The sequence below is a fragment of the Neovison vison genome, chromosome 4 (assembly GCF_020171115.1).
Source record: "Neovison vison isolate M4711 chromosome 4, ASM_NN_V1, whole genome shotgun sequence".
In the NCBI taxonomy this organism is placed as follows: domain Eukaryota; kingdom Metazoa; phylum Chordata; class Mammalia; order Carnivora; family Mustelidae; genus Neogale; species Neogale vison.
Window position 1 is genome coordinate 216,774,524 of NC_058094.1, and position 24,490 is coordinate 216,799,013.

The following is a 24,490-nucleotide window of genomic DNA, read 5'->3' on the forward strand; positions in this document are numbered from 1 at the left end:
CTCAGCAGGGAGCCAGCTTCCTCCCTTCTCTCTGCCTGCCTCTCTGCCTACTTGTGATCTCTGTGTGTCTCTGTCAAATAAATTAAAAAAATCTTAAAAAAAAGATTTTGAAAAAAAAATTCCACATATGAGTGAAATCATATGGTATTTGACTTTCTCTAACTGATTTATTTTACTTGGCATTATACTCTCTAGATCCATCCTTTTGTCCCAAACGGCAAGATTTCATTCTTTTTCATGGTTGAGTTATATTCCATGTATATAACATACACACACATATATATATATCCATATGTATACACACACATATATACACATGCACAGATTCCCTCTCGCTCTAAAATAGATAAATATTTTTAAATTATTTTAAATTAAATTAAATATTTAAATTAAATATATTTAATTTTTATTTAAATTTAAATATTTAAATTTTATTTGAATTTTAAATTAAAATATTTTTTATATTACTTTAAAAATATTTTTAAAAATAAATATTATTTTTAAAGCTTTTAATTGATATTTCTAAATTACTTTATGGAAACTTTATCAAATCATCCATAGGCAGTATATGAAAACGATTATTCTTAGGACATTTAAAAGTTTCATAGTGTAATTATCCCTCTCTGTTTGGTTCTTTCAGTTTTTGCATGACATGTTTTTCAGACTCTATCATTAAGTACATGCAAATTTAGAATTGTTCTATCCACCAGTGGACTGAAACATCATTGTGCAATGTCTCTATCTCTAAAAATTTCTCTTCACATAAAGTCTACTTCGTCATGTTTGTATACCTACACCACTCTCTTTTGTTTGGTGTTTGTCTGTTATATCTCCTTATATACTTAAGATGAGATGCCCTAGTGCCCCTGTCTTTACATACTTTTAAACTTTCTACCTTAATGTGTCTTTATATTTTAAAATGTTTCTCTTATAAACAGCATATAAGAATGATAAAAAGACATAGTGGAAAAAATAGAAAGGGGGGGGTCAAGTAATTAATATTAGCTGTGACTCAAAGGCTTTGCCTCCAGAAGCTGTTTTCATTCTTACTCTGAAGGCGAGACAGGAGAGAAGACAAGGAACTGAAGGAAAATAGGGAGAACTGAGAGACCAAAATGGCTAAAAGAGGAGGAGCTAAAATCGCTGTACCATTGGTGGTGATTAACTGTACTCTCATGAATCTTTACATGTCTTTTTCCCTCTGTCAATTTTAGTTTAATGATGAGAAGAAGTTGATGAACTTTCATCAGAATCTTCAGGATATCACAGAAGATCAACTCAGTTTGGCCTCAATCCACTATATGCGATCTCACTACCAAGAAGCTATTGATATTTATAAGCGAATACTGCTAGATAACAGGTCTGTGTCCTTTCATGGCTACTCCAAATCTCTTTTTGTTAGCTTTTTCTGTAACTGATTTGGCTGAGGACCTAGTGTTCTTTCGACCTATTATCACCATGTGTTCAAATCTGTTTAGCTAATAATGTGATCCGATTAAGAACTCCTTATTCTCTAGATCAGGCTTTCTCCACTTTTATTTCACTATCACCCTTCCAAGGAGTCTTTTTGGTCTTCCCCCCACCCCATTACCTTCTCGTGAAATTTTAAAACCACAGATACACTGTATGTCCATGTATATACTGAATGTATATCTATGCTTTATACTTAAAATGAGTACAATTTTCCACTTCTTCATAAGGATCTTTACCCCTTTGAGGATGATATGGCCCCTGTTGAAAATGCATGGTCTAAATTTGTCATTTCAGCATTGTATTAGGTTGCAGGGAACTTGCCGACAAAATTAGAAATAAAACATTCTGAAGAACTAACATTCCAACTTTATCACTGACCACTGGGTATCTCTCCCACTTCCCAAAAATATCTCATCCACCTGCCTTCTCCCCTTTTGCTCACCTGCACCCCACCCATTCCCCTTCCCAGTCATTGAGTCTGCTTGCTTTGTGTGTCTGTCCTTTGTCTGGTACATACTTATTTACAGTTTAGCCCAGTTAGAGCATGCGTTAGTTTGGTCTTTTTAACATGAACTGGTAGGAGTTCTCCTTTAGTTGTCATCTCTCTGTCTACTTAAATCACAACATCAACATACTATAATACAAAAGAAAAATATTGCACTGATGATACCTTGCCTTCTTTATTCAAAAGGCAAGTTCATGTCCTCCTCACCTGGCTGTCAGTTTGAGCCATTAAAGAAGTCTTTGTAGTTTGACAACCTTACTATGAAGTAGACTTAAACTGTTAACCTTAATTCTTTCATCTAATAGGGAATACCTTGCCCTCAATGTATACGTGGCCCTATGTTACTACAAGTTGGATTACTATGATGTGTCTCAAGAAGTTCTGGCAGTTTACCTTCAGCAAATTCCTGATAGCACCATCGCACTCAATCTTAAGGCCTGTAATCATTTTCGCCTTTACAATGGCAAAGCAGCTGAGGTAGTGATGGAAATGTGTTTTTTAATTTATTTAATTCCACTTTGAATAACCCTATACTTTTTGGGTTATTCTTAAGACTCTATTATTTGTATCTCCTAATTAATACAATATCCCTTTGTTATTGCCAGGGTGATTCTGTAAGAACCAACTATATATGAATATTTATATTGATTAGATATTCTTAAAAAATGTTGATTTCTGAATTCTGTGTGTCTAATGTATTATAGACGATCTTTACCTAGATGCTTTATGTTACCTTAAATATGTTGAAAGTGGACAGTTGTTCTTTTTCCTCTAAAATAGGTTTGTGGCTCTGTGGTTCATTGTCACCAGCTTGTGAATCCCATCACAAACCTAAGATTTCCATCTGTCTTTTTCTTCAGTGCCCCATCTAAACATCTACCAGTTCCTCTCAGTTCTGCATCTTAGCTATCTCTTCTCCTCTACCACTGCTCTAGTCTGGGCACTCCTCATCTTTTATTTTGGTTCTTTAAATAATTTCCCTGCCCTAGCCTGTCCTTTCCCATCTAGCCATTGATGTTATTCCACACACCATGCTTTCCTACTATCATGGCTTTGCGTATACCATTCTCATTTCCTGGAATGCCTCATTCTGCTTGGTACAATTCAGCATCTCTTTCAGGGTTATCCCATGAGGCAATAGTGGTAAACGTTTTATAAATACTTAGAAATTAGCTAACTTCTAGGCATATGCAGAATGGTTTGTATCTATTATTTAGTTTCTCTGGCAATTCTGTGGATAAATTCTGCTACAGCTCTCTTTATATAGGAAACTGAGAGTGCATAGTAGGCCATACAAGGGACCCCCTTTTATTTAACGTTATACACACAGACACATACATAAGCATATATAGAGAGAGGAAAAAAAGGAGGGCATATTCTATACTATACCTCTTTATAGCTATTTATTTATTTATGTGATAAACAGGTGATTTTTTAAAAGATTTTATTAAGTACTGTCTGCACCCGACATAGGGCTCAATCTTCTAACCCCAAGATCAAGAATCACCCACACCACCAACTGAGCCAACCAGGTTTCCCCTATGTAGGCTGTTTTTAGATTAATAGTGTGAGAGGGGCCGTGGAAATTACTTCCTCAACCATTACTTTAGTTGATGTCAGAAGCCATCAAAATTCGATGTAAAATTTGTGCATGTGTCAAAATTTTAAAATCCCACCCTTGTCCAAAAAACAGTTTCAGCTTGTATCATGCCACTGGGGGAGGAGGGAAGGGAACTGAAACCAGCAAACTAACTCTATCAAAGCAAAATTCACTATGTAAATGCCATAGCAAGGGACATTATTTCTATATTTTAGCTGACAGCAGACTCAGCTCCTGATTAAAACAGTGTTTATTAATTGTGGGAGGGGTGGAATGGAAAGCATGTGCCCTAGGCCCAGATTGACTTTTTGTGGCTTATGTTGATAAAAGTGATCTGTTGTGGCAATACAAATGCCCACCACTTCAATTGCTTAGTATGCAATCAAGCAGTCCATTTAAATATTATGTACAATGCATTCTTGGGTGTACTCACTGCAACTACAAAGTCCCCCTGGTCTGCCTAATTGGCTAGTTTCCAGCTCCAGCAGTTTAATGGTAAACTGGGAGAGTTTATGGCCTTTGGTAAGAACAAATAAAAGAAATATATTCTTGCCTTTCTATCTTGAGTTAATCTTGGGAGTTCTTCCAAATTTTTTCCAGTCTATTAAATGTTTACATTTTGTCTGCACATGTTCTTTCCATAGTCTAATATGGGTAGCATGGTTAATCATATTCTGGAGGTCTAGCATGATGCAAGTTAGGGCACCAAACTGTATTTCCTGTCACCCAAAAGACATGCTTTTTCATTTGAAATGGTGTCTGTGCAGGTTGCATATTAATTTTATAATGTATTTCAGCAGTCAACATGTACCCTGACAAACTTTTTTTTTGGGGAGGGAGGGTGTTAGCAATAGAATATAGTTTGTGTTTGCCCATAATTTTATTAAGCCACTTAAAAATCAGGCATTCCTCCAGGAATTTGTATAATATGCCCAATATTCTATGGCTCCTTCTCTCCATAAACACCAGTAGCACTCTGCCCTTCTGTAGTAAGCATGACATAATGTGTAATGATTCACTTAATTCTTGAGGTAATTTAAATAACTTGCCCAAAGCTTTACACCTAACAAGTGACAAATTCAGATCTCAAACCCTTGTCTATGTGACCCTAAAGCCCACAGACTTGACTGCAAATTTAGGGCTACTTTCTTCTTTTCTCTTATGTCTGATTGTATATAAATAGATAGATGAATGGATAGACAGATACATATAGGTATATTTATAGATATATATAGGTATATATACATACATAAAATAGCATGCATACTATTTGATAGTTGCCTAATTATCTTTCATCTAGACAAGCTCATTGACATGTGTTTCCTGGTACCTGGCATAGGCCAGGTCTTTTGACATGTGTTTCCTGGTACCTGGCACAGTGCACACACAAAGCTCTCATTCTTTTCACAGATATGTGCAATCATCAGCTCAGTTTTAGAGCATTTGCATTACCTCAAAAAGAAACCCCATGCTCCCAGGAACTCCATCAACCCCCGGCCACCCCCCAGCCCAAGCAATTGCATATCTGCTTTCTGACTCTAGATTTGCCAATTCTGGATATTTCATATAAAAGTAATATACAACGTGTGAACTTTTATGACTGTCTTCTTTTACTTAGCATGTTTATAAATTTCATCATGTTGTAGCCTATATTGTACTTCATTCATTTTTATGACCAAATAATATTCTATTATGCAGATACAGTACATTTTGTTTTTCTATTCGTCATCTGATGAACATTGGGTCATTTTCACTTTTGGCCTGTTATGAATAATACTGTTATAAGCATTTGTGTACATGTTCTTGGGCATGTGTTGAACATGTTTCCATTTCTCTTGGTCTTATGCCTAGGAGTGGAATCGGTGGGTTATATAGAGTTCTATATTTAATTGAGGAACTGCCAGACTGTTTTACAGAGTAACTACACCAGTTTACATTCCCACCAGCGGTGTATAAGAGTTTCGATTTCTCTACATCCTTGCCAGCAGTTATTATCTGACATTTTTTATTGTGGCCATCCCGTTGGATGTGCAGTGGAATCTCATTGTGGTTTTGATTTGCATTTCTCTGATGACTAATGATGCTGAACATCTTTTCATGTGCAGTGAGTGCTGCTTTCAGTTCTGTGCCCTAGGCATCTCACTTGGCCAGCCCTAGTTCCGGCTGGCCCTGCCTTAAATAAGAATTGTCCTTATGATATAAAAGATTTTGCCTTTTCACTTCCCTTTGCTCAAGTGTGCAGTGAAGCTTTCCAGAGATAGCATATTTCAAAATACATCAAATGCAGATAGAGACATGCTAATCTAGCTGCCCTCTTTTAAGCCAGACATTAAAGAGATTTACAAAAATATAAAACAGTACTATTCTTCTCACTAAGTTTTTGTTCCATAAATGCAGTTTTCTTAAAAGAAAAACATTTATGTTAATGTGTAGTGGGCTTCTTCTTATGTTTGATTAATTGAATACTTTGAAATTTCTTTTTTAACTTCTAATACAATATATATTATACTATGGGCTATTTATGTGGGCTGTAACCCACGTAAACAAAAGCTCTTTGGGATCCTTAACAATTTTTAAGATTGTAAAAGATATCCTGAGATCTTAAAGCTTGCAAACTGCTGATCTAGCCTAATATTTCCAAACACTTTGGAATTGCTGCTGTGGACAAGAGAAGGGATTAATGAAAATTGTGCTGAGGGGGCGCCTAGGTGGCTCAGCGCCTAGCTGCCTTCAGCTCCGTTCATAACTCAGGGTCCTGGGATCGAGCCCCACATCAGGCTCTCTGCTCAGCGGGGAGCCTGCTTCCCCCACCCCCACCTGCCTCTGCCTACTTGTGATCTCTCTCTCCCTGTCAAATAAATAAATAAAATCTTTAAAAAAAAAAGAAATTTAAAAAATAAAAAGTTTGCTGAGGTAGATGCTCAATTCCATATGTGATCAAATAGAACACGTTTGTAGTGGTTAGTGAGAACAATCAAGAATTTAATTATTTTATCCTGAGAAACTTAGCTACCTAACTGATGGAAGTAGAAAAAGGAGGAAAGGAAGATAACTCAAAATTATAGATTGGCAAGGTAGGAATAACAAAAAGCTGAGGGAGGATAGGTGAATCAAGGGTATTAGCGAAGATGCTGGAAATGGCTGGCCATTTGTTCTACAGGGAGTGAAGGGGGTGAGAGAATACGGAAGAGATCTGATAGGTCTAATAAATAATAGAAGCTATTTTAATTGTGCTATATAACAGTGCAACTGAAAAGAGGTACTAAGAGAATTTGGGATATGGGTGGAATGGTCAGATTGAAGAATCAGCCCCAGTTTTTAAAAGTTTAGCTCCTTAATCACCTTTGACTCTGCAAGAAAAGATTAAATGGGAGTCTTCAGACGTGAGCTCACCCATTTCAAACTTGCTGCTTTGTGTAAGTTTCAAGTCATTTATTGTTTATAAGCCTCAATGTTCTCATCTGTAAAATGAGGTTAACAATCACACTGACTCTTCGAGTCCTGAGGAACAAATGAAATACGAATGAAATGGCATGTTAAATTCTGTGTAAACTATAAAACATTGTGCAAATATGTGGTATAAGAACTATACACTTGTCATTTTCCTAAGTCTTTCCTTTTTTAATTTCAGGCAGAACTCAAAAGCTTGATGGACAGCGCTTCTTCTTCCTTTGAGTTTGCTAAAGAACTCATCAGGCACAATCTGGTGAATAGCAGTTTCCTGTCTTGACTGAATTGAGTCTTACAGTCTATTTTGGTATATCTCAGCAGTTAGAAGGGGGAATGAAGAGAGATATTGCAAGAAATACTTCTCTACTCCAAGTGAACTCTTGCTATGGAGAAAAGAAAAATAAGTTTCAGATATCAGGTTCTTAGCTCAAGGAAACCCTTACTGGGAGGACAGTAACACATGCATAATGCTTAGAAGTGCAAGGCAGTGCAGGGCCCAGGTGTTCATTTTGCTGGCAAAGACCAAGAAACACGTATCCTTGTAGGTTACAATAAATGGGAAGGATTTTTCTGGTGAAGTCCAACTCGGGTTCACCTTTGAAGGATGGCTGAGATTTAGAGGGTTCACGGAAAGCAAGGATATGGAATTAGAACAAAAATGATGTAAATGAAAAGTCCTGAGCAGGCTAAGTTTACTAGAACAGGAAGTGTGCCTGCAGCGTAGTGAAAAGGAAAATCTTAGTGGAGAAGTAAAAAGGCGGTCAGGTTGAAGGCTGGACTGTGATGACCAGTGTTCATCACAGGTGTTCATATTCAGGTTCAATTTAATTGATCATGCCATATTGTGGATACAGAGCCCCTTCTTTCAACTCGGACACCTGGGGACACTGGGAAGATGCCATGATATTGCTGAGCTTCAGAGCCCTCATGTGAGAATGGCATCGATAATAGCTACACCTGCTCCTTCTGATTTCTCTGTTCTTTTTTTAGCACCAGTTCTACTTTAGGCTCTCTCCTCCCCTTTCCCTCTGATTTCTGCTTGGTCACTTAATCCTGTTGATTCTTTGTTGGCAAAGTCTTATATTTATTCCATTCCTTCTCTAATTCAGGCCTCCATAACAGATATAATTTTTTCTGGATAATTTCTATTATGAGCTTCTGCCTCTTTTCACTTCTCATCTAGTTTATCAACTTAAATTTTTGTGGAGAGTGATGTGTTAGAGATAGTAGTCTGGAAATCAAGCTTGGAGAGAGATCAAGACTGGAGAGCAGATTTAGGAGTTTTATAAGAGAAATGATAGCCACAGTTCTGACAACTAAACATGGAAGAAAGAGAGTAAGTTGACTAGTGTGCTGGGAATAGGAGTTAAGCAGTGAGAGAATAATAAGCCACAAAGTTTTGAAGTGTGGCATTAAAAGGAGGGAGAAAAATAGGGCACTCTCCAGGGGGAGCAGTGCACCAAGAGAAAGATTTTTCAAGAAAGCAAAAAACCTTGTGTATGTTTAAAGCTGAGAAGTAGGACCAGGACTAATGAAGATAGAATAATTAATAGAGAAACAAGATCCAGATTGAGTTAAAAGTTATGAAATCCGTGGACTGGGAGAACAAACATTGTCAAAACGTTTGTATTACCCAAAGCAATTGGGTAGTACAAACCCAATATCCAATTAGTATTAACTAATTAATTAACTAATTAATTAACCCAATTAAATCCCAAATAGGGATTTAATGTGATCCCTATAAAAATACCAACAGCATTTTTCACAGAACTAGAGCAAACATTCCTAAATTTTATGGAACTATAAGAGACCTCAGATAGCCAAAGCAATTTTGAAAAAGAAAAAAGAACAAAACTATAGATAGCACAATCCCAGATTTCAAGATATAGTGCAGAGCTATAGTAATCAAAATACTGTGGTACTGGCATAAGAACAGACAGAACAGAATAGAGAACCCAGAAATAAACACACAATTATATGGTCAATTAGGAAGCAAGAATCTGCAATGGGGAAAATTCTCTTCAACAAATTGTGTTGGGCGGACTAGACAACAACATGCAGAAGAATGAAACTGAAACACTTTCTTATAACATACACAAAAATAAATACCAAAGGGATTAAGAACCTAAATGTGAGACCTGAACCATAAACATCCTAGAAGAGAGTGCAGGCAGTAATCTTTCTGACATCAGCCATGAAACATTTTTCTAGATATGTCTTCTGAGTCAAGCACAACAAAAGCAAAAATAATATTGGGACTACATCAAAATTAAAAACTTCTGCACAGCCAATGAAACAGTCAACAAAACAAAAAGACAACCTATTGAGTGGGAGAAGATATTTGCAAATGACACATCCCATAAGTGGTTAGGATCCAAAATGTATAAAGAACTTAAACAACTCGGGGTGCCTGGGTGGCTCAGCTGGTTAAGCGTCTGGCTCTTGATCTCAGTTCAGGTCTGGATGGCAGAGTCCTGAGTTCAGTCCCTGCCCTGCGCTCTACACTGGGTATGGAGAGAAAAAAAGGAAAAAAAGAACTTCTACAACTCAACACCAAAACTCCTGAATAATCTAATTTAAAAATGATCAGAAGACATGAACATTCTCCAAAGAAGACAGACATATAGATAGCCAACAGACACATGTAAAAATGCGCAACATCACTGATCATCAGGGAAATGCAAATCAAAACCACAATGAGGTATACCTCACACCTGTCAGAATGGCTAAAGTCAAAAACACAAGAAACAAAAGTGTTGGCAAGGATGTGGAAGTAAAGGAACCCTTGTGCACGATTGGTGGGAATGTAAACTGGTGCAGCCATTCTGGGAAACAGTAAGGAAGTTCCTCAGAAAATTAAAAATTGAATTACCATGTGATATACTAATTCCACTACTGGGTAATTACCTGAAGAACTTGAAAACACTAATGAGAAAAATACATTCACCGTTATGTTTTTTGCAGGATTATTTACAATAGCCAAATATGGAAGCAACCCAGTGTCCATCAATAGATGAATGGATAAAGAAGAATGGATACAATAGAGTCCAATGGCTACCGTGGAATACTATTCACCCATAAAAATGAATGAAATCTTGCCATTTGGGACAGCATGGATGGATCTAGAGAGTATAATGCCAAGTGAAATAAGTCAGTTAGACAAAGACAAATACCATATGATTTTACTCATATGTGGAATTTAAGAAACAAAATAAAAAAAGACAAACCAAGAAACAGACTCTCAACTATAGAGAATAAGCTGGTGATTAGCAGAAGGGAGGCAGATGGGGGAAGGGGGGAAATAGGTAATGGGGATGAAGATTACACTTACCATGATAAGCGCTGAGTAATGGATAGGATTGTTGAATTACTATATTGTACATCTGAAATTAATATAACACTATATTAATTTATACTGGAATTAATTTTTTCTAAGTCTGGAGATCAAGAAGACAAAAAAAATTAACCTTAGCAAACGAAGGGAACATCTCAGACAAAGAAGAATCAAGAAAGCTGACCAAGTGGATATTTTTTAGTTAGAAAGGAGAGATTAGGTACTTCATATCTGATGGCCTTGATTTCTGTATATTTATTTGCAAAAAAACTTGCTATGTGCTAGACACTGTCCTAGGTTCTGGGTATACAAGAGCACACAAACCTGCTTTACTGAATGGTATTTTGTTAGCTTTTCTCTATAGTATTTACTGTCAAATGAAGTAATACTTATGTGTTTGCTGTTTGAGGCTGTCTCCCCACTTGAGTGTAGCCTATGTAGTGACAGGAGTGATTATTCCTGCTATACCCCCAGTGCTTACTACAATCCCATGCATACAGTAGGTGCTAATGAGTGTTTACTGTGTTAATTAAATATTACCTACTATGTACCACACATGTAGCCCACTTCAACTCATTCAACCCTCCTAATAATCCTGATAGGTAGACATCATTAATGCCATTTAGAGATGAGGAAACAGGCTCAGAAAGGTTATATAAATTCCTTCATAGAGTTTGTTCATTAGTCTTTAGAAAAAAAGAGACAGAGAGCAGGGAGCGCCAGAGGGAGAGGGAGAGAGAGAATCCTTGGACTCCATGCCAGGCGGAGCCCGACGTCGGGCTTGATCCTACAACCTTGAAATTGTGACCTGAGGCAAAATCAAGAGTTAAATACATGGGGCGCCTGCGTCGTTCAGTTGGTTAAGCCTCTGCCTTTGGCTCAGGTCATGATCTAAAGGTGCTGGAATCAGGCTCTCTGCTCAGCAGGGAGTCTGCTTCTGCCTCTTCTTCTTCCTCTGCCTCTAACCCTGCTTGTGCATCCGCGTGCACATTCTCGCTCTCAGATAAATAAAGCCATTAAAAAAAAGAAGAATTAGATGTTTGACTGAGCCACCCAGGTGCCCCATTCTTGGAGCTTTTGATACAAAATATCTGTCTAGAAAATGTTTTATTAATTTTGGGGTACTTTAAGGAGTTTTCTGCAGTTCTTATGAAAAGGAAATGTATACAGTAGACTTATGCCTTTATTCTGTTTCTTACACTTACTATAACTAAGATAATAGCCTGCTTTCGATGGGGTCAAGGTGGTGTGTATACTGAGAGCTTCAAAAATATATTGAAAGTAAGATGAACCATGAGAGACTATGGACTCTGAAAAACAATCTGAGGGGTTTGAAGTGGTCGGGGGGGTGGGAGGTTGGGGTACCAGGTGGTGGGTATTATAGAGGGCACAGCTTGCATGGAGCACTGGGTGTGGTGAAAAAATAATGAATACTGTTTTTCTGAAAATAAATAAATTGGAAAAAAAAAATATATATATAGAAAGTATAACTGAGTACCTAGTTGTAAGTGGCAACTCCTTAATTAAACATTTCCACCAATAAATATATTCATACTTACTGCCACAATAACTGACTTTCTCTGTCTTTAGGTTGTTTTCCGAGGAGGTGAAGGGGCTTTGCAGGTTTTGCCTCCCCTGGTTGATGTCATTCCCGAAGCTCGGTTAAACCTAGTGATTTACTACCTTCGTCAAGGTACGAAAAATTTGTCTTGGTCTTGTTTATAATGAGATATTTTAGAGCATTTAAGCTCTAACTGAACAACTTGCTTAACTTTTAAAATCCATAATACTTCCAAAAATATATTTGCAACAGGTTCGTAGGAGAGAACACATTTATTGGTGCCTGTTATGTCTTTTCTCTTTATCCTCTCTTTCCTCTTATTTTGCTTCCAACCTTCTCCCTCATTATTTTTCATTCTTCCTCTTCTTTTTCTGTCCTTTGTTCTCTAGCCATTCTATTTCAGTTTTTCTACTGTTTTTCCTTCCCCTTCCTTGTGGTTCTTTTTCGATGTATAATGCACATCCACATTTTCTTGAGTTGTTTGTTTGTTTGTTTGTTTTTTTAATGGTGTTTGCTCTAGTTGTCTGCCTTTCTATTTCTTTGTACTTCTGGCTTCTTATGAGAAATACTCTGATTCAAAGAGACTGGGATATTTACTCCCCCCAAGTAAGGTTAAAATTGTTAGACATGCGCCTAAGCAGTCTTGGCTCTAACAGTGTTGAGTACAGGATAGGAGCTAACATGCATTGGGTGGCACTGTGTTGTGGGGCCTGGCCTAACAGTGTGGGCCTTTTTAGGTGCCCTCATCGAGGAAAATATAAGTGTATATTAAAATAACATGAATTTGCAAAGAGTTCTATTTGATATGTAAGCACAAAGAAATAGGCATTTGGACCAAAGTTAAATATCTTATATATTTCAGAAATTAGTTATTATAAAATTTTTCAAACTAAGCAAAATAATATGAACACACAAAATAAATCATTCCAGATTCAGCAGTCTTCAAAATATTGCCATTCTTCATCCATCCTGCCTGTCCCTTTTTACTGCTGAAATGTCTTAAAGCAAATCCCAAACTTCATGTCATTTCACTTCTACATTCTTAATATATATTGTCTTTTTTAAAAATCAGTTGTTTTACTTATATAACTACAACACCATTGCTTTATAATACTCAGTCCATATTCTTAGCTTGAACATTTTTTTAGGTGCCTCATGACTTACAGGTTTCCTAAGATACTTGGTTATCTTTAGGATAATTATTCCCCATTGAACTTGATGGAGAGTTAGAGGACAGATAAAAGAAATCATACCTCCCATGAATGTTTGAATGCTGAAGGATCTTACCTTTTGGGGACTGTTTCAGAAGGGTTAGCTGTGGAATACAGACTAGTATAGCTACTTATTTCTTGCATTTCAGATGATGTACAAGAAGCTTATAACTTAATTAAGGATCTGGAACCTACTACTCCTCAGGTAATTGAAAATGTGTTACCATTTTGCTAACCAACTTCTGTTGAAAGTACAATTTCAGAAGGATATCAGGAAGGCATGTTAGAGAAGATTCTGACTTGTAGAATCTCAGGAAAGACCATATATATTGATTTAGGAATGTCCTGTGAGACTTTCGATATGAGAATGAACATTCTGGACTTTTACATGTTTTTAAGCTCCCTTATATGTGGTCATTTCCTCTGAAGGGCTGAGGTTTGAAAAAACTGAAATCTAAAATGCTGATGTAACCAACAAGATATCAAAGCTTATCTCACTGGTATAATTGCAGCTTCTCTTTCTCCCCTACTAGATTGTTAGCGCTTTGCAGTCAGGGCCTGTGTCTGTATTTCCAACACTGTGTACACTAAGCATGTAACAGACATTGCACTTACTGAATGAAAGACTGAAAATTTTCCAGACCCCATAAAATCTAAACAGATATATTTCTCAAGTGTATTAAAAGTTTCAGCATCTTTTGTACTGCTCTTTTTATGAAACCTCTTAAATAAAAATAGTACCTACATAAAAAATTTATAAAGCCGCTAAGGAAGGTGTCTGTTAAAGAATAGAGCCAAGTCTGAAAGCAATAAATGTGAGACTCCAGGGCTCCAAAAGAGATAATATCTTACAAATGGAGATCAGAGGATACTTTTTTTCTTTAGGAAAAGGATTATTAGCAAATAAAAGTTATTATATGATTAGAAATGGAAAATGATATATATGATGTGGTTATAAAGAATGGCAGTGGCTAATAAAGTGATAACAATTATTACATAAATGTTTTATTGTTAATTTTTTCCATTGAGTTGAAATAAAACTTAACTTCTCGAGGTTTCCACTGAGTTTTTTTGCTTAAAACTTTATAAATTTACCAGTATGGTGAATTTACAAATATGGCAAATTCTGTTATATGGACACTTTCCTGAAAACTGAATGAAATTCTCCTAATTCTTTCATTCAAGCCAGGGATGGATCAGAGAAAAGTGACTCTGGGTAACTTTTGATAATATACGTAAAGCAGCAAGTTGAAATTTACTTGAAAAAGATTTCATAGCTAAATATTCTTTGGGAATTAATTAGTGTTATTCTGTGTTGCCAGGAGTATATCCTCAAAGGAGTGGTCAATGCGGCCCTAGGCCAGGAAATGGGTTCGGTGAGTATGAAATTACTGGTAATCTATAGTTGCAGTTATAATGTATGGAAAATATCAAGATGAATGTTAAAGTTTAATCAGCAGTGAGCTTACAAATAGGCTTATCTGCAGTTCCTTTCCTTTCTCCATATTCCCCAACCCAGTTTCCATTATAAAAAGAATTTTGTTATTTAAAGACAAAAAAAAAAAGAGAGAGAGAGAGAGAAAGCTTTAACCCTAAGAATTGCTGCTTCATCTTTTAAAAGCCCAAATTTTAAGCAGCATTTATATCTAATAATAATTGAAAATCGTTGCTTAGCTTCATTTTTATTTTTAGTGAGTTTGGTTAACCTTACAGACCCCTGAGCTATAATTTTGGCATCTGTAAAATGGAGATAATTGTTTCTTTGGCAAATACTTTTATAAACACCAAAACACTGTTTAAAATTAAGTTCTTATTCATCTGACTATGGCACATTAAGTCCTTTTGGGAACAAAGTAGATATAAATAAATATTTTTATGTCTTGCTCACTCTGCAGTGCCTCATATAATGGATAGGAAGTAAATAGTTATTGAATAAGTGAATGAGTGTATTGAATTAATAGTCCTTGTTACAACCATGGCTCCTACCACAAAATCTGATGTATGATAAAAGAGCAATAAGTAGGGGCGCCTGGGTGGCTCAGTGGGTTAAAGCCTCTGCCTTCGGGTCAGGTCATGATCCCAGTGTTCTGGGATCGAGCCTCACATCGGGTTGTCAGCTCCGCAGAGAGCCTGCTTCCTCCTCTCTCTTTCTCTGCCTGTCTCTCTGCCTACTTGTGATCTCTGTCTGTCAAATAAATAAATAAAATCTTAAAAAAATAAAATAAAATAAAATAAAAATAAAAGAGCAATAAGTAAAAAAAAAAAAAAGCAGTAAGTGTCTGTTGAATGTGTGAATGAATGACTAAATGAGTGAGTCCTTTAATGAAGTTACTTTTTGGGATAGAGTTTGGGGATCACATATTTTTTTTTCTTTTTTTTATCTGACCCAGGGTAAGTTTTAATTTAGTTTCAGGTTATAATTCTCTAGTGCTTATGCTAATAAAGAGTTTCTTGGGGAGAGGATGTAAGACAAGGATGTATCTTAAATCCTGGCACATATTTTAAAACTATAATGTGTTATACAAATAAAACATTTTCAGCTTCTGTCAGCTATCTCAGCCCTGCTTTGTTTTTCAGAGGGACCATATGAAAATTGCCCAGCAGTTCTTCCAGCTGGTGGGAGGGTCAGCGAGTGAGTGTGGTATGTCTGAAATCAATACTCATTCACATGATTCATAATTGGAGTTGGTCATATATTGTCTGGTGAAGTCTGAGTCTCTGTTCAGGGTTACATGTGTCAGCCTTGAAAGCAAAGTATCAAAGTATCAAGTAGGAAATTCTGTGGGAGAGACAGAGGAGAGAATATTGGGTTAGCTCTTCTCAACATCTCAGCCCAAGTGGAATGAGAGATTATATAAATAGAAGAGAATAAATGTAATCTTTAGTTCATGCGGGTTTTCTAAAATTTGATTCAGTTTTTTATTTGAAATTTTAACTTTTATTGATTTTTTAAGAGCACTTTATATATTCAACTTTCATCATGTCATGAATATTTTTTCGTGGGTCACTTGCCTTTTAATTTTGCCTATGCTATCTTTTCAGATGTAAAATATTTAAATCTTATTGAAGCTTATCTTTTTAAAATGATATTTTACATTGGTATCTAGCTTAGAAAGTGCTTTCATGCCCCCACAGTTATATAATATTCACTTATATTTTCCATCAGTAGTTTGTTGCTTTATTTTATTATTAAAGTATTTTATTATTATTAAAGTATTGATTTAATCAGTCAAGATTGAGTGTAAGATTTCAGAAAAGGCTATTAAAAGGGCTGATAGTTAGCCAGTATGGACTGGTATGACTGTTTGTACCAGTTGTCTAGGGCCAGCATCTATTCTGATGAACAGTATTTGTGGTGAACTAGTTGTGAAACATTTTTATCACCCTCGGATATTCATTTTCTTTCAGATGTTTCACCAAAACCATTTATTGAATAATACTTCCTTTCTTCATTTGACTCATTCATACAACAAAAATTTATTGAAGTGTTGGGAATATAGTAAACAAAATAAGTCTTCCATCCTTGTAGACATACAGTCCAGTTGGACAGACAATAAATACAATAAAGAAAGCGGTTATATAGTATATCTGACTGTGATAAGTGCTACGGGGGGAAATTGAACAGAGCAAGAATGAATAGGAGTGCCAGTGCCAAGGGGGAGGGGCTATACTCATTCTCTACTATCTGAAATCGGAATCTAATAACAGACAGAAAGTTGGACCAGATGGTTCCATGACAAATGATTTCTCCATTTGAGACTGGAAGTGCTAGGTTGTCTTAGATGAGTGATGATGGAGACGAAGACATGATAGTTCAATGTGCATGTGTCAGAGTGGGTGAGAGACTCAAAGCTTTGGAAGAACATCTGAGGAATACTGTAGCCTGCATGGTATGTGTTCATTCTGGAGTCTGTGAGTTAGCCCCGAGAGAGATTATTGGTTACTCTAAAGTACAGTAACCTCCATTATATTGAGGTTTTGTCCCCTGAATAGAATCTGTAATTTCAGAATCTGGAAAGATGTCTTGTAGTACATTCCTATCTCTAAATTATAAAGTAACCAAAATTTCAGCCAAAGAGAACTTTCAGTTTCATGAATATACCTGAGTAAGTTTAATAATGAGTTTTTTTCCCATTCCATTTCAGATACAATACCTGGGAGGCAGTGCATGGCTTCCTGTTTCTTTCTGCTGAAGCAATTTGATGATGTCTTGATTTACCTCAACTCATTTAAGGTCAGTATAGAATTTTTTAGATGAGTTTGTCTACAAAATACTATATATAATGTGTCAGAAGTAAGATATTTTTAGAGGGATGCCAGGGTGATTCAGCTGGTTAAGAGTCTGCTTTCGGCTCAGGTCGTTATTAGTCCTGGGATCAAGTCCCACATTTAGGATCCTTGCTTAGTAGGGAAGCTGCTTCTCCCTCTGCTTGCTGCTCCCCGTGCTTTGTGCTCTCTCTCTCTCCCTCTGATAAATAAAAATCTTAAAAAAAAATAAATAAATAGGGGCGCCTGGGTGGCTCAATGGGTTAAAGCCTCTGCCTTCGGCTCAGGTCATGGTGTCAGGGTCCTGGGATCGAGCCCCGCATCAGGCTCTGTGCTCAGCGGGGAGCCTGCTTCCCTTCCTCTCTCTCTGCCTACCTCTCTGCCTACTTGTGATCTCTGTCAAATAAATAAATAAAATCTTTAAAATAAATAAATAAATAAAATCTTAAACTTCTAGAGATGGCCCTTTTACTACAGTGGCATCGATGGTGTTAGCTAATTCCTTAAAATTATTTTTGAGTTTGTCTAGTATAACTGATATGTTATATTGGTATGTTAATATTCAATGTGACCTATTCTTGGGATGTTTTTCAGAGTTACTTCTACAACGATGACATCTTTAACTTTAATTATGCCCAAGCCAAAGCTGCCACAGGCAACACAAGTGAGGGTGAAGAGGTGGGTACATGCTTTTGATGCATTCAAATGTTTCTATTTAAAAACATGATTATCCTTTAACTTTTTGAGGAATTCCCATACTGTTTTCCAGAGTGAAACAAAATAGATGAACATAGGGGAAAGAAGAAGAAAGAGAGGCAAACCATAAAACAGTCCTAACAATAAAGAACAAACTGGGGGTTGCTGGAGGGGAGGGGTGAGGGATGGGCTAAATGGGTCATGGGAATTACGGAGTGCACTTGTGCTGAGCACTGAGTGTTGTAAAGTGTTGAATCACTAAATTCTACAACTGAAAGTAATATTATACCATATATTAGCTAACTGGAATTTAAATAAAAACTTGAAAAAATATAAAAACATTTTTATCTTTTTCTCACTGAAATAAAATGTTCAGGGGCAAAGGATTATGAAAAGTTCCTTTGTCCTTAGGTTACATTAAGAAATACAGTGTGGGGCGCCTGGGTGGCTTAGTGGGTTAAGCCACTGCCTTCGGCTCAGGTCATGATCTCAGGGTCCTGGGATCGAGTCCCGCATTGGGCTCTCTGCTCAGCAGGGAGCCTGCTTCCTCCTCTTTGTCTCTGCCTGCCTCTCTGCCTACTTGTGATCTCTCTCTGTCAAATAAATAAATAAAATCTTTAAAAAAAAAAAAAAGAAAGAAATACAGTGTGAAGGGACATATAGATTTTTTAACCATATTAGTATTTTCCTTTTTCTGCTATATTTTATAAAAGCATAACATACATTGAGAAAAGTATCCAAATCAAAGTATACAGCTTGATGAATTTTTAAAGTGAACATACCCAAATAATCCATCCTTAGATCATGAAACAGTATTACCTTAACCCTGTAAAAACCCTGTCACCTGATTGTTTGAGTCCGTCCCTTTCTCCTAAGGCTAATCACTATGACTTCTAACTCCATGAATTGATTTTCCTGAATCATTCAAAGCAATTCTGTTGAATTATTCAATTAGATTTTGTTATTATTTAGCAAGTTGTTCCTTTTATTCAAATTCTAATTTTTACCTTCCATTATGTCTTCTTCGTGAGTTATTTTAAAATGTGTGTCATAATTTTCAAATGTGTCCCAGACTTTCATTTTGATTTGTAACTTAATCATATTGTAGTCATCCAGTGTGCTCTGTATTACACCAGTCCTTCAAAATTTGTTGAGACTTGCTTTACTGCCCAGTAACATGATTATGTGTCCTTGAACAAAATAGGTGTTATGTGGTTGTTAATTATTCTGTTCATATCTTCTGTATCCTTACCAAATTTCTTCGGCCAGCTTGTGAGATCAGTCACTGCGAGTAATGTGTCCGCATCACCACAGTTTTGTCCTTTTCTTAGCAGCGTGAGGAGAATTTGACCATGTGGAAGGCGACACTAAGTATTAACCTAAGGCAAGCTGATAAGGTGTTTTTACGACAAAAATATCTTCATATTTATTTCTTTTCTTTCTTATTCTTGCAGGTTTTCCTTTTAATCCAAAGTGAGAAGATGAAAAATGATTACGTTTACCTCAGTTGGTTGGCTCGGTGCTGTGAGTCTTCTTTTAAATGTTACAGAGGAATCCTCTTTTTCTTCTCTGTTGCATAATCTTCTGGATGGAAATTACAGTGAAGATTTCTAATTTTGTTTTGTAGAATGAGTAAGCACTGAAATCGAGCATTGTTAACGCTGCTCTGTGAGAGGGGTCCTGTTCGTGTATTCTGTACGTTTACCTTGTGATTAGTTCTACCGTACGATGTTGAGCTAGCATGAACAGTCCTGAAAGATGCCAAGTTTTTCTATCAGCCCTGTTAAAGTTTCCAGAATGTCAGTTTACAGGGTTCTTTGTTAAGTGATACTGTTTTGCTAATTTTACCTTTTCATTATGAAGCAGGCCTGAGAAGTGATAAAATGTCAAAAACACAATATTTTGTATAATATGTAACCTACAATCTCTTTCCCTCTCCCTTCATTATCTTTTCTTGCTTCTTTTTTTCCCCTTGCATTTCAAATGTTCACAGAATGTTTAAAATCAGGAGAAAGCAGCAATTGGTGTTCTAAGTGAGGCTGAAACTATATAAGTAGGATTGAATGAATGATACATGACTTTTAAGCAGATGAGCAAAGGGACCAATTGGGAATCAACCCAGTCTAGAAAGATATAATTATGTGAATCCTAACTTAAGTATTGTACATATGGTAGAGTTCTGATGGAGAATCAGCTTGATGCTAACATTGCAGACTTTCTACGTGAGTGATGTTTACCATTTCTTTGTCTGTCTGGAAACTAGAACCAAAGCCAAAGAATAGCAAGATGCAGAGTTATATTTCCTATACATTTAAGAGGCAAAAATCTTTCCTTCCTTTTGTAGATATCATGAACAAGAAACCAAGACTAGCCTGGGAACTTTATCTTAAGATGGAAACGTCTGGCGAGTCGTTTAGCCTCTTACAGCTCATTGCTAATGACTGCTACAAGGTGAGTCTGAGTGAGAGCTAAAGGAAAAACAAGATCAGTCTTACGTGCTACACTAATTAATTATTAGGGAGAAGTGTCCTAGAGATTAAATGGCCATTGGTAAGAGGATTCATATAGAACTACCAGAAATGTCATCCCTGGGCTCCTAGCTGGCTCTGTTGGGAGAACATGGGACTCTTGATCTCAGGGTTGTGAGTTCAAGCCCCATGTTGGGTGTAGAGATTACTTAAAAATAAAATCTTTGGGGATGGTTGAGTGGTTCAGTGGTTCAGTAGGTTAAAGCCTCTGTCTTCAGCTCAGGTCATGATCCCGGAGTCCTGGGATCGAGCCCGGCATCAAGGTCTCTGCTCAGCAGGGATCCTGCTTCCCCCCCACCCAGCCCCACCACCTGCCTGCCTCTCTGCCTACTTGTGATCTCTGTCTGTCAAATAAATAAATACAATCTTTAAAATAAAGTATTAAAAAATAATTAAATAAAATCTTTAGGGGCACCTGGGTGGTTCAGTTGGTTTGGGAGCTGACTCATGAGCTCAGGTCATGATCTCATGGTCATGAGCTCAGGCCCGTGTTGGGCTCCATATTGGGAGCTTAAATAAATAAATAAAATTAAAAAAAAAAATGGAATGTCATCCCTTTTATGAACAAAATGAGCTCAGAGATAGCATTTCAGGGTTTTACATGTATATCAAGTATGTGTACATAAAAATGAAATATGAAACAATATATATGAAACAATGATTTAGAGAGGTGGTTTTAGATTTCTAAAGGTCGTGTGTGAGTCTTTAGATACCATCCAAGTAGAGATATTCATCTGGTAGTTGGAAACTTCGTTCTGAAGCTCAAGAAAGATGTCTTCTGCCATCTAGAGACTTAGATTTGGAGAACTCATCAGCATTTCAATAGTAATTAAAGCCCTGGAAAAAAGATTACCCAGGTAGGGAAGGAAACTGAGAAGAGTATAGAGTTGCAAACCAAACCTTGGGGAGTACTTAAGTGCAAATTATAGACAGGAGAGACAAAGGAATTAGAAAAAGAGAATAAAAAAGCAATCAGATTTAGTCAAGGACTGGGACTCTATGTGTGTATGCGGGAGTGGGTCTGTGTAGGTGTGTGTGGCGGTGGGGGTGGAGTTGGAAAGGAAGGGAGAAGGAGGGAGGACTTTTGGGTCCTAGCCTATAGATAAAAAGCTTTTTGACAAATTAGCCTCAAATTCTGGAGCTCAGGTGTTCATGTGAAAGGTCAGGTTTAGAAATGTAGTTGTAGAAGTTAATAGGGGCACCTGGATTGCTCAGACAGTTAAGCATCCAATTCCTGATTTTGGCACAGGTCATGATCCCGGGGTCGTGGAATTGGCTCCGCATGCTGGGCATGGATCCTGCTTAGGATTCTCTCTCTCCTCTCCTCCCTCCTCTCTGACCCTACCCTTCCCCCACCCATGTGTATGCGCTCTCTCTTAAAAAAAAAAAAGAAAGAAAGAAAGAGAGAGAGAGAGAGAGAGAGGAAAAAAAGTTAGCAGTAGTTAATGGTGGAGGTGGTGATAGTACTAGGAGTAATAGGAGTAGCAGAAGCAGCAGAGGATGGGAGAGAATTGAGGTTAACCAGTAAATGGGATGAGGAACCACATGGACACCAGTACTTAAAGGATAGGTAGAGAGACAGAGACAGAGGGTGAAGATGGACATAAAAGAAAGAAAAGAACCAGGAGGGGGAGAAAAGTACTCTTCATTCCTGTTTTTCTTGTTCCTGTTATATCAAAAGCCAAGGAAAGAGGATGTCAAATATGCAACCTGATGGAGCTGTATGAGATTTGAGAAAACAATAGTGGGTAGAGAAGAGAATGAGATTAGAAAGCAGATTCAGTGAGTGTAGACCACAGTAAGGGAGAAATGTGTTGCTAACTTAAAAGGGAAAACAAGGTTATGGATTTGGGGTTGGGAGTATTTTTGCAGGTGGAGGGAGAGTTTTTTTCTTTTAGAATATAAATTCAGAGTGTATCTTTACGCAGAGGAGCTGTTGAACAGTGAGTTTAAAGATCCAATAGAGTAGGAACATTTCTGATGGAGGAAGACCCTAAAAGAGATGAGAGGAAGATGAGGTAAAGATCAAAGGAAGATAACGACCTTGAAAAACAATTTAGCATAACCTACTGTCTCCGTGGTCCCATGGCCACCCACTGCTTTGGGGAGTCACTGGAAGGGTTCACATGACTCAGAGTTACACTTGTGGCTAAGACTTATTATAATACAGAAAAAGCAGGAAAAAGACATGTATAGGAGAAGACTGGAGAGGTCAAGCCTAGACTTTTTTGTCCTTCCTCTCTGCTAATTGCACAATCACATCTTTCTCCAGCTGCAAGCTACAGAGACATCTGCAAGATATCTAGGAAAAACAGAAAAAGCAAATAGGAAAAAAAAATGGCAGAATTAAGTCCTAACATGGCAATAATTGCATTAAATGTAAATGGTCTAAATATACCAATTAAAAGACAGACATTGACAGAGTGGATAAAAAACCATAACTAATCTATGTGCTTTTTACAGAAACTCACTTCAAATACAATGACATAGGTAGGTTGAAAGTAAAAAGATGAAAAAGATAATATACTGTGAAATAGGCGGTTTTGTTAACAAACAAACATATGCTTAACATACGATCCAGCAATCACTTTCCTGGGCATTTATCCCGAAGAAATGAAACCCTGTGTCTGCACAAATACCTATTCCCAATGTCAGCAGCAGCTCTATTTGTAATAACCAAAAACTGGAAGTAATCCAAGTGTCCTACAGTAGTGAATGGTTAAACAAACTGGTTTGGCATGGACTACTATTCATTAATAAACAGGAATGGTGATGATAAGCCTGACTCCATTTCTCGATGTTTGACTGTTGACAGCTTTTAAGCCTCACCCTTTCCTCTTCCCCTTGTGCCCCACATCTGGACAAAGTGATAAGAAATGCTAGTCCCTTCTCTGATGACATCAAGTGGTTCAAACCACACAAGCCCCTGTTCCTGCTTGGGAACCTCATCCCAGCCCCACCCCCAACCACAATAAAAACCCAGCCAGTCTTCTTGCTTGCTCTCTCAGGCCATTTTGAACCTGCTTGAGAGGCCTGGCCTACTTTTCCCTGCCGGCCTCAATTATATAAGTAATAAATTTTTCCATGCTCTCTGGGTGTGGCAATATCGCTCTTGACATACAAACCAAACTTTGGGTGGAGGTCCCACCTGCTTTTTCAGAGTCATATAACAGGAGCAAACTATTGGTACACACAGTAACTCGGATTTATTTTTTAAAGATTTTATTTATTTATTTGAGAAAGAGAGAGCACCAGTCAGGGCGCAGGAGAGGGACATGGAGAAGCAGACTCCCCACTGAGCAGGGAGCCCAATGCGGGGCTTGATCCCAGGACCCTGGGACCATGACCTGACCCGAAGGCATACACTTAACCAACTGAGCCACCAAGGCAACCCCAACTATCTTTTTTTTTTTTTAAGACTTTATTCGTCAGAGGGAGAGAGAGCGCACAAGCAGGGGAAGCAGTGGGTGGAGGGAGAAGCAGGCTCCCTGCTGAGCCTTATGTTGGACTCTATCCCAGGACCCTGGGATCATGAGCTTAGCTGAAAGTAGACACTTAACTGACTGAGCCACCCAGGCATTCCATAACTCAGATTTTTTTTAACTGAAGTATAGTTATACACAATAGCACATTAGTTTCAGGTGTACAACATAGTGATTCAACAGCGCTATGCTCACAAGTGTAGCTACTATCTGTCATCATACACTATTATAAACCATTGACTATATTTCCTATGCTGTGCCAAAATAACTTGGATTAACAAGGAATAACAAGGACATTATGCTGAGTGAAAAAGCCAATCTCAAAGGGTCCTGTACTGCTTGATTTCATATATATACATATATATGACATTTGTGAAATTAAAG

General features: G+C 37.2%; 1 protein-coding gene across 3 annotated transcripts in view; it reads left to right on the plus strand.

The window, feature by feature from the left end:
- TTC26 (tetratricopeptide repeat domain 26) overlaps positions 1 to 24,490 on the plus strand; it is a 44,306-nt gene that overhangs the window by 14,569 nt on the left and 5,247 nt on the right. For all 3 annotated transcript variants that reach the window (XM_044246681.1, XM_044246682.1, XM_044246683.1), the window contains 11 exons: positions 1,215 to 1,360; positions 2,284 to 2,455; positions 7,210 to 7,284; positions 11,953 to 12,055; positions 13,284 to 13,339; positions 14,457 to 14,510; positions 15,712 to 15,775; positions 17,280 to 17,368; positions 17,995 to 18,078; positions 19,551 to 19,620; positions 20,441 to 20,547. In XM_044246681.1, the coding sequence (XP_044102616.1) occupies positions 1,215 to 1,360; positions 2,284 to 2,455; positions 7,210 to 7,284; positions 11,953 to 12,055; positions 13,284 to 13,339; positions 14,457 to 14,510; positions 15,712 to 15,775; positions 17,280 to 17,368; positions 17,995 to 18,078; positions 19,551 to 19,620; positions 20,441 to 20,547 (1,020 nt within the window). The remainder of the gene's footprint in view (positions 1 to 1,214; positions 1,361 to 2,283; positions 2,456 to 7,209; positions 7,285 to 11,952; positions 12,056 to 13,283; positions 13,340 to 14,456; positions 14,511 to 15,711; positions 15,776 to 17,279; positions 17,369 to 17,994; positions 18,079 to 19,550; positions 19,621 to 20,440; positions 20,548 to 24,490) is intronic.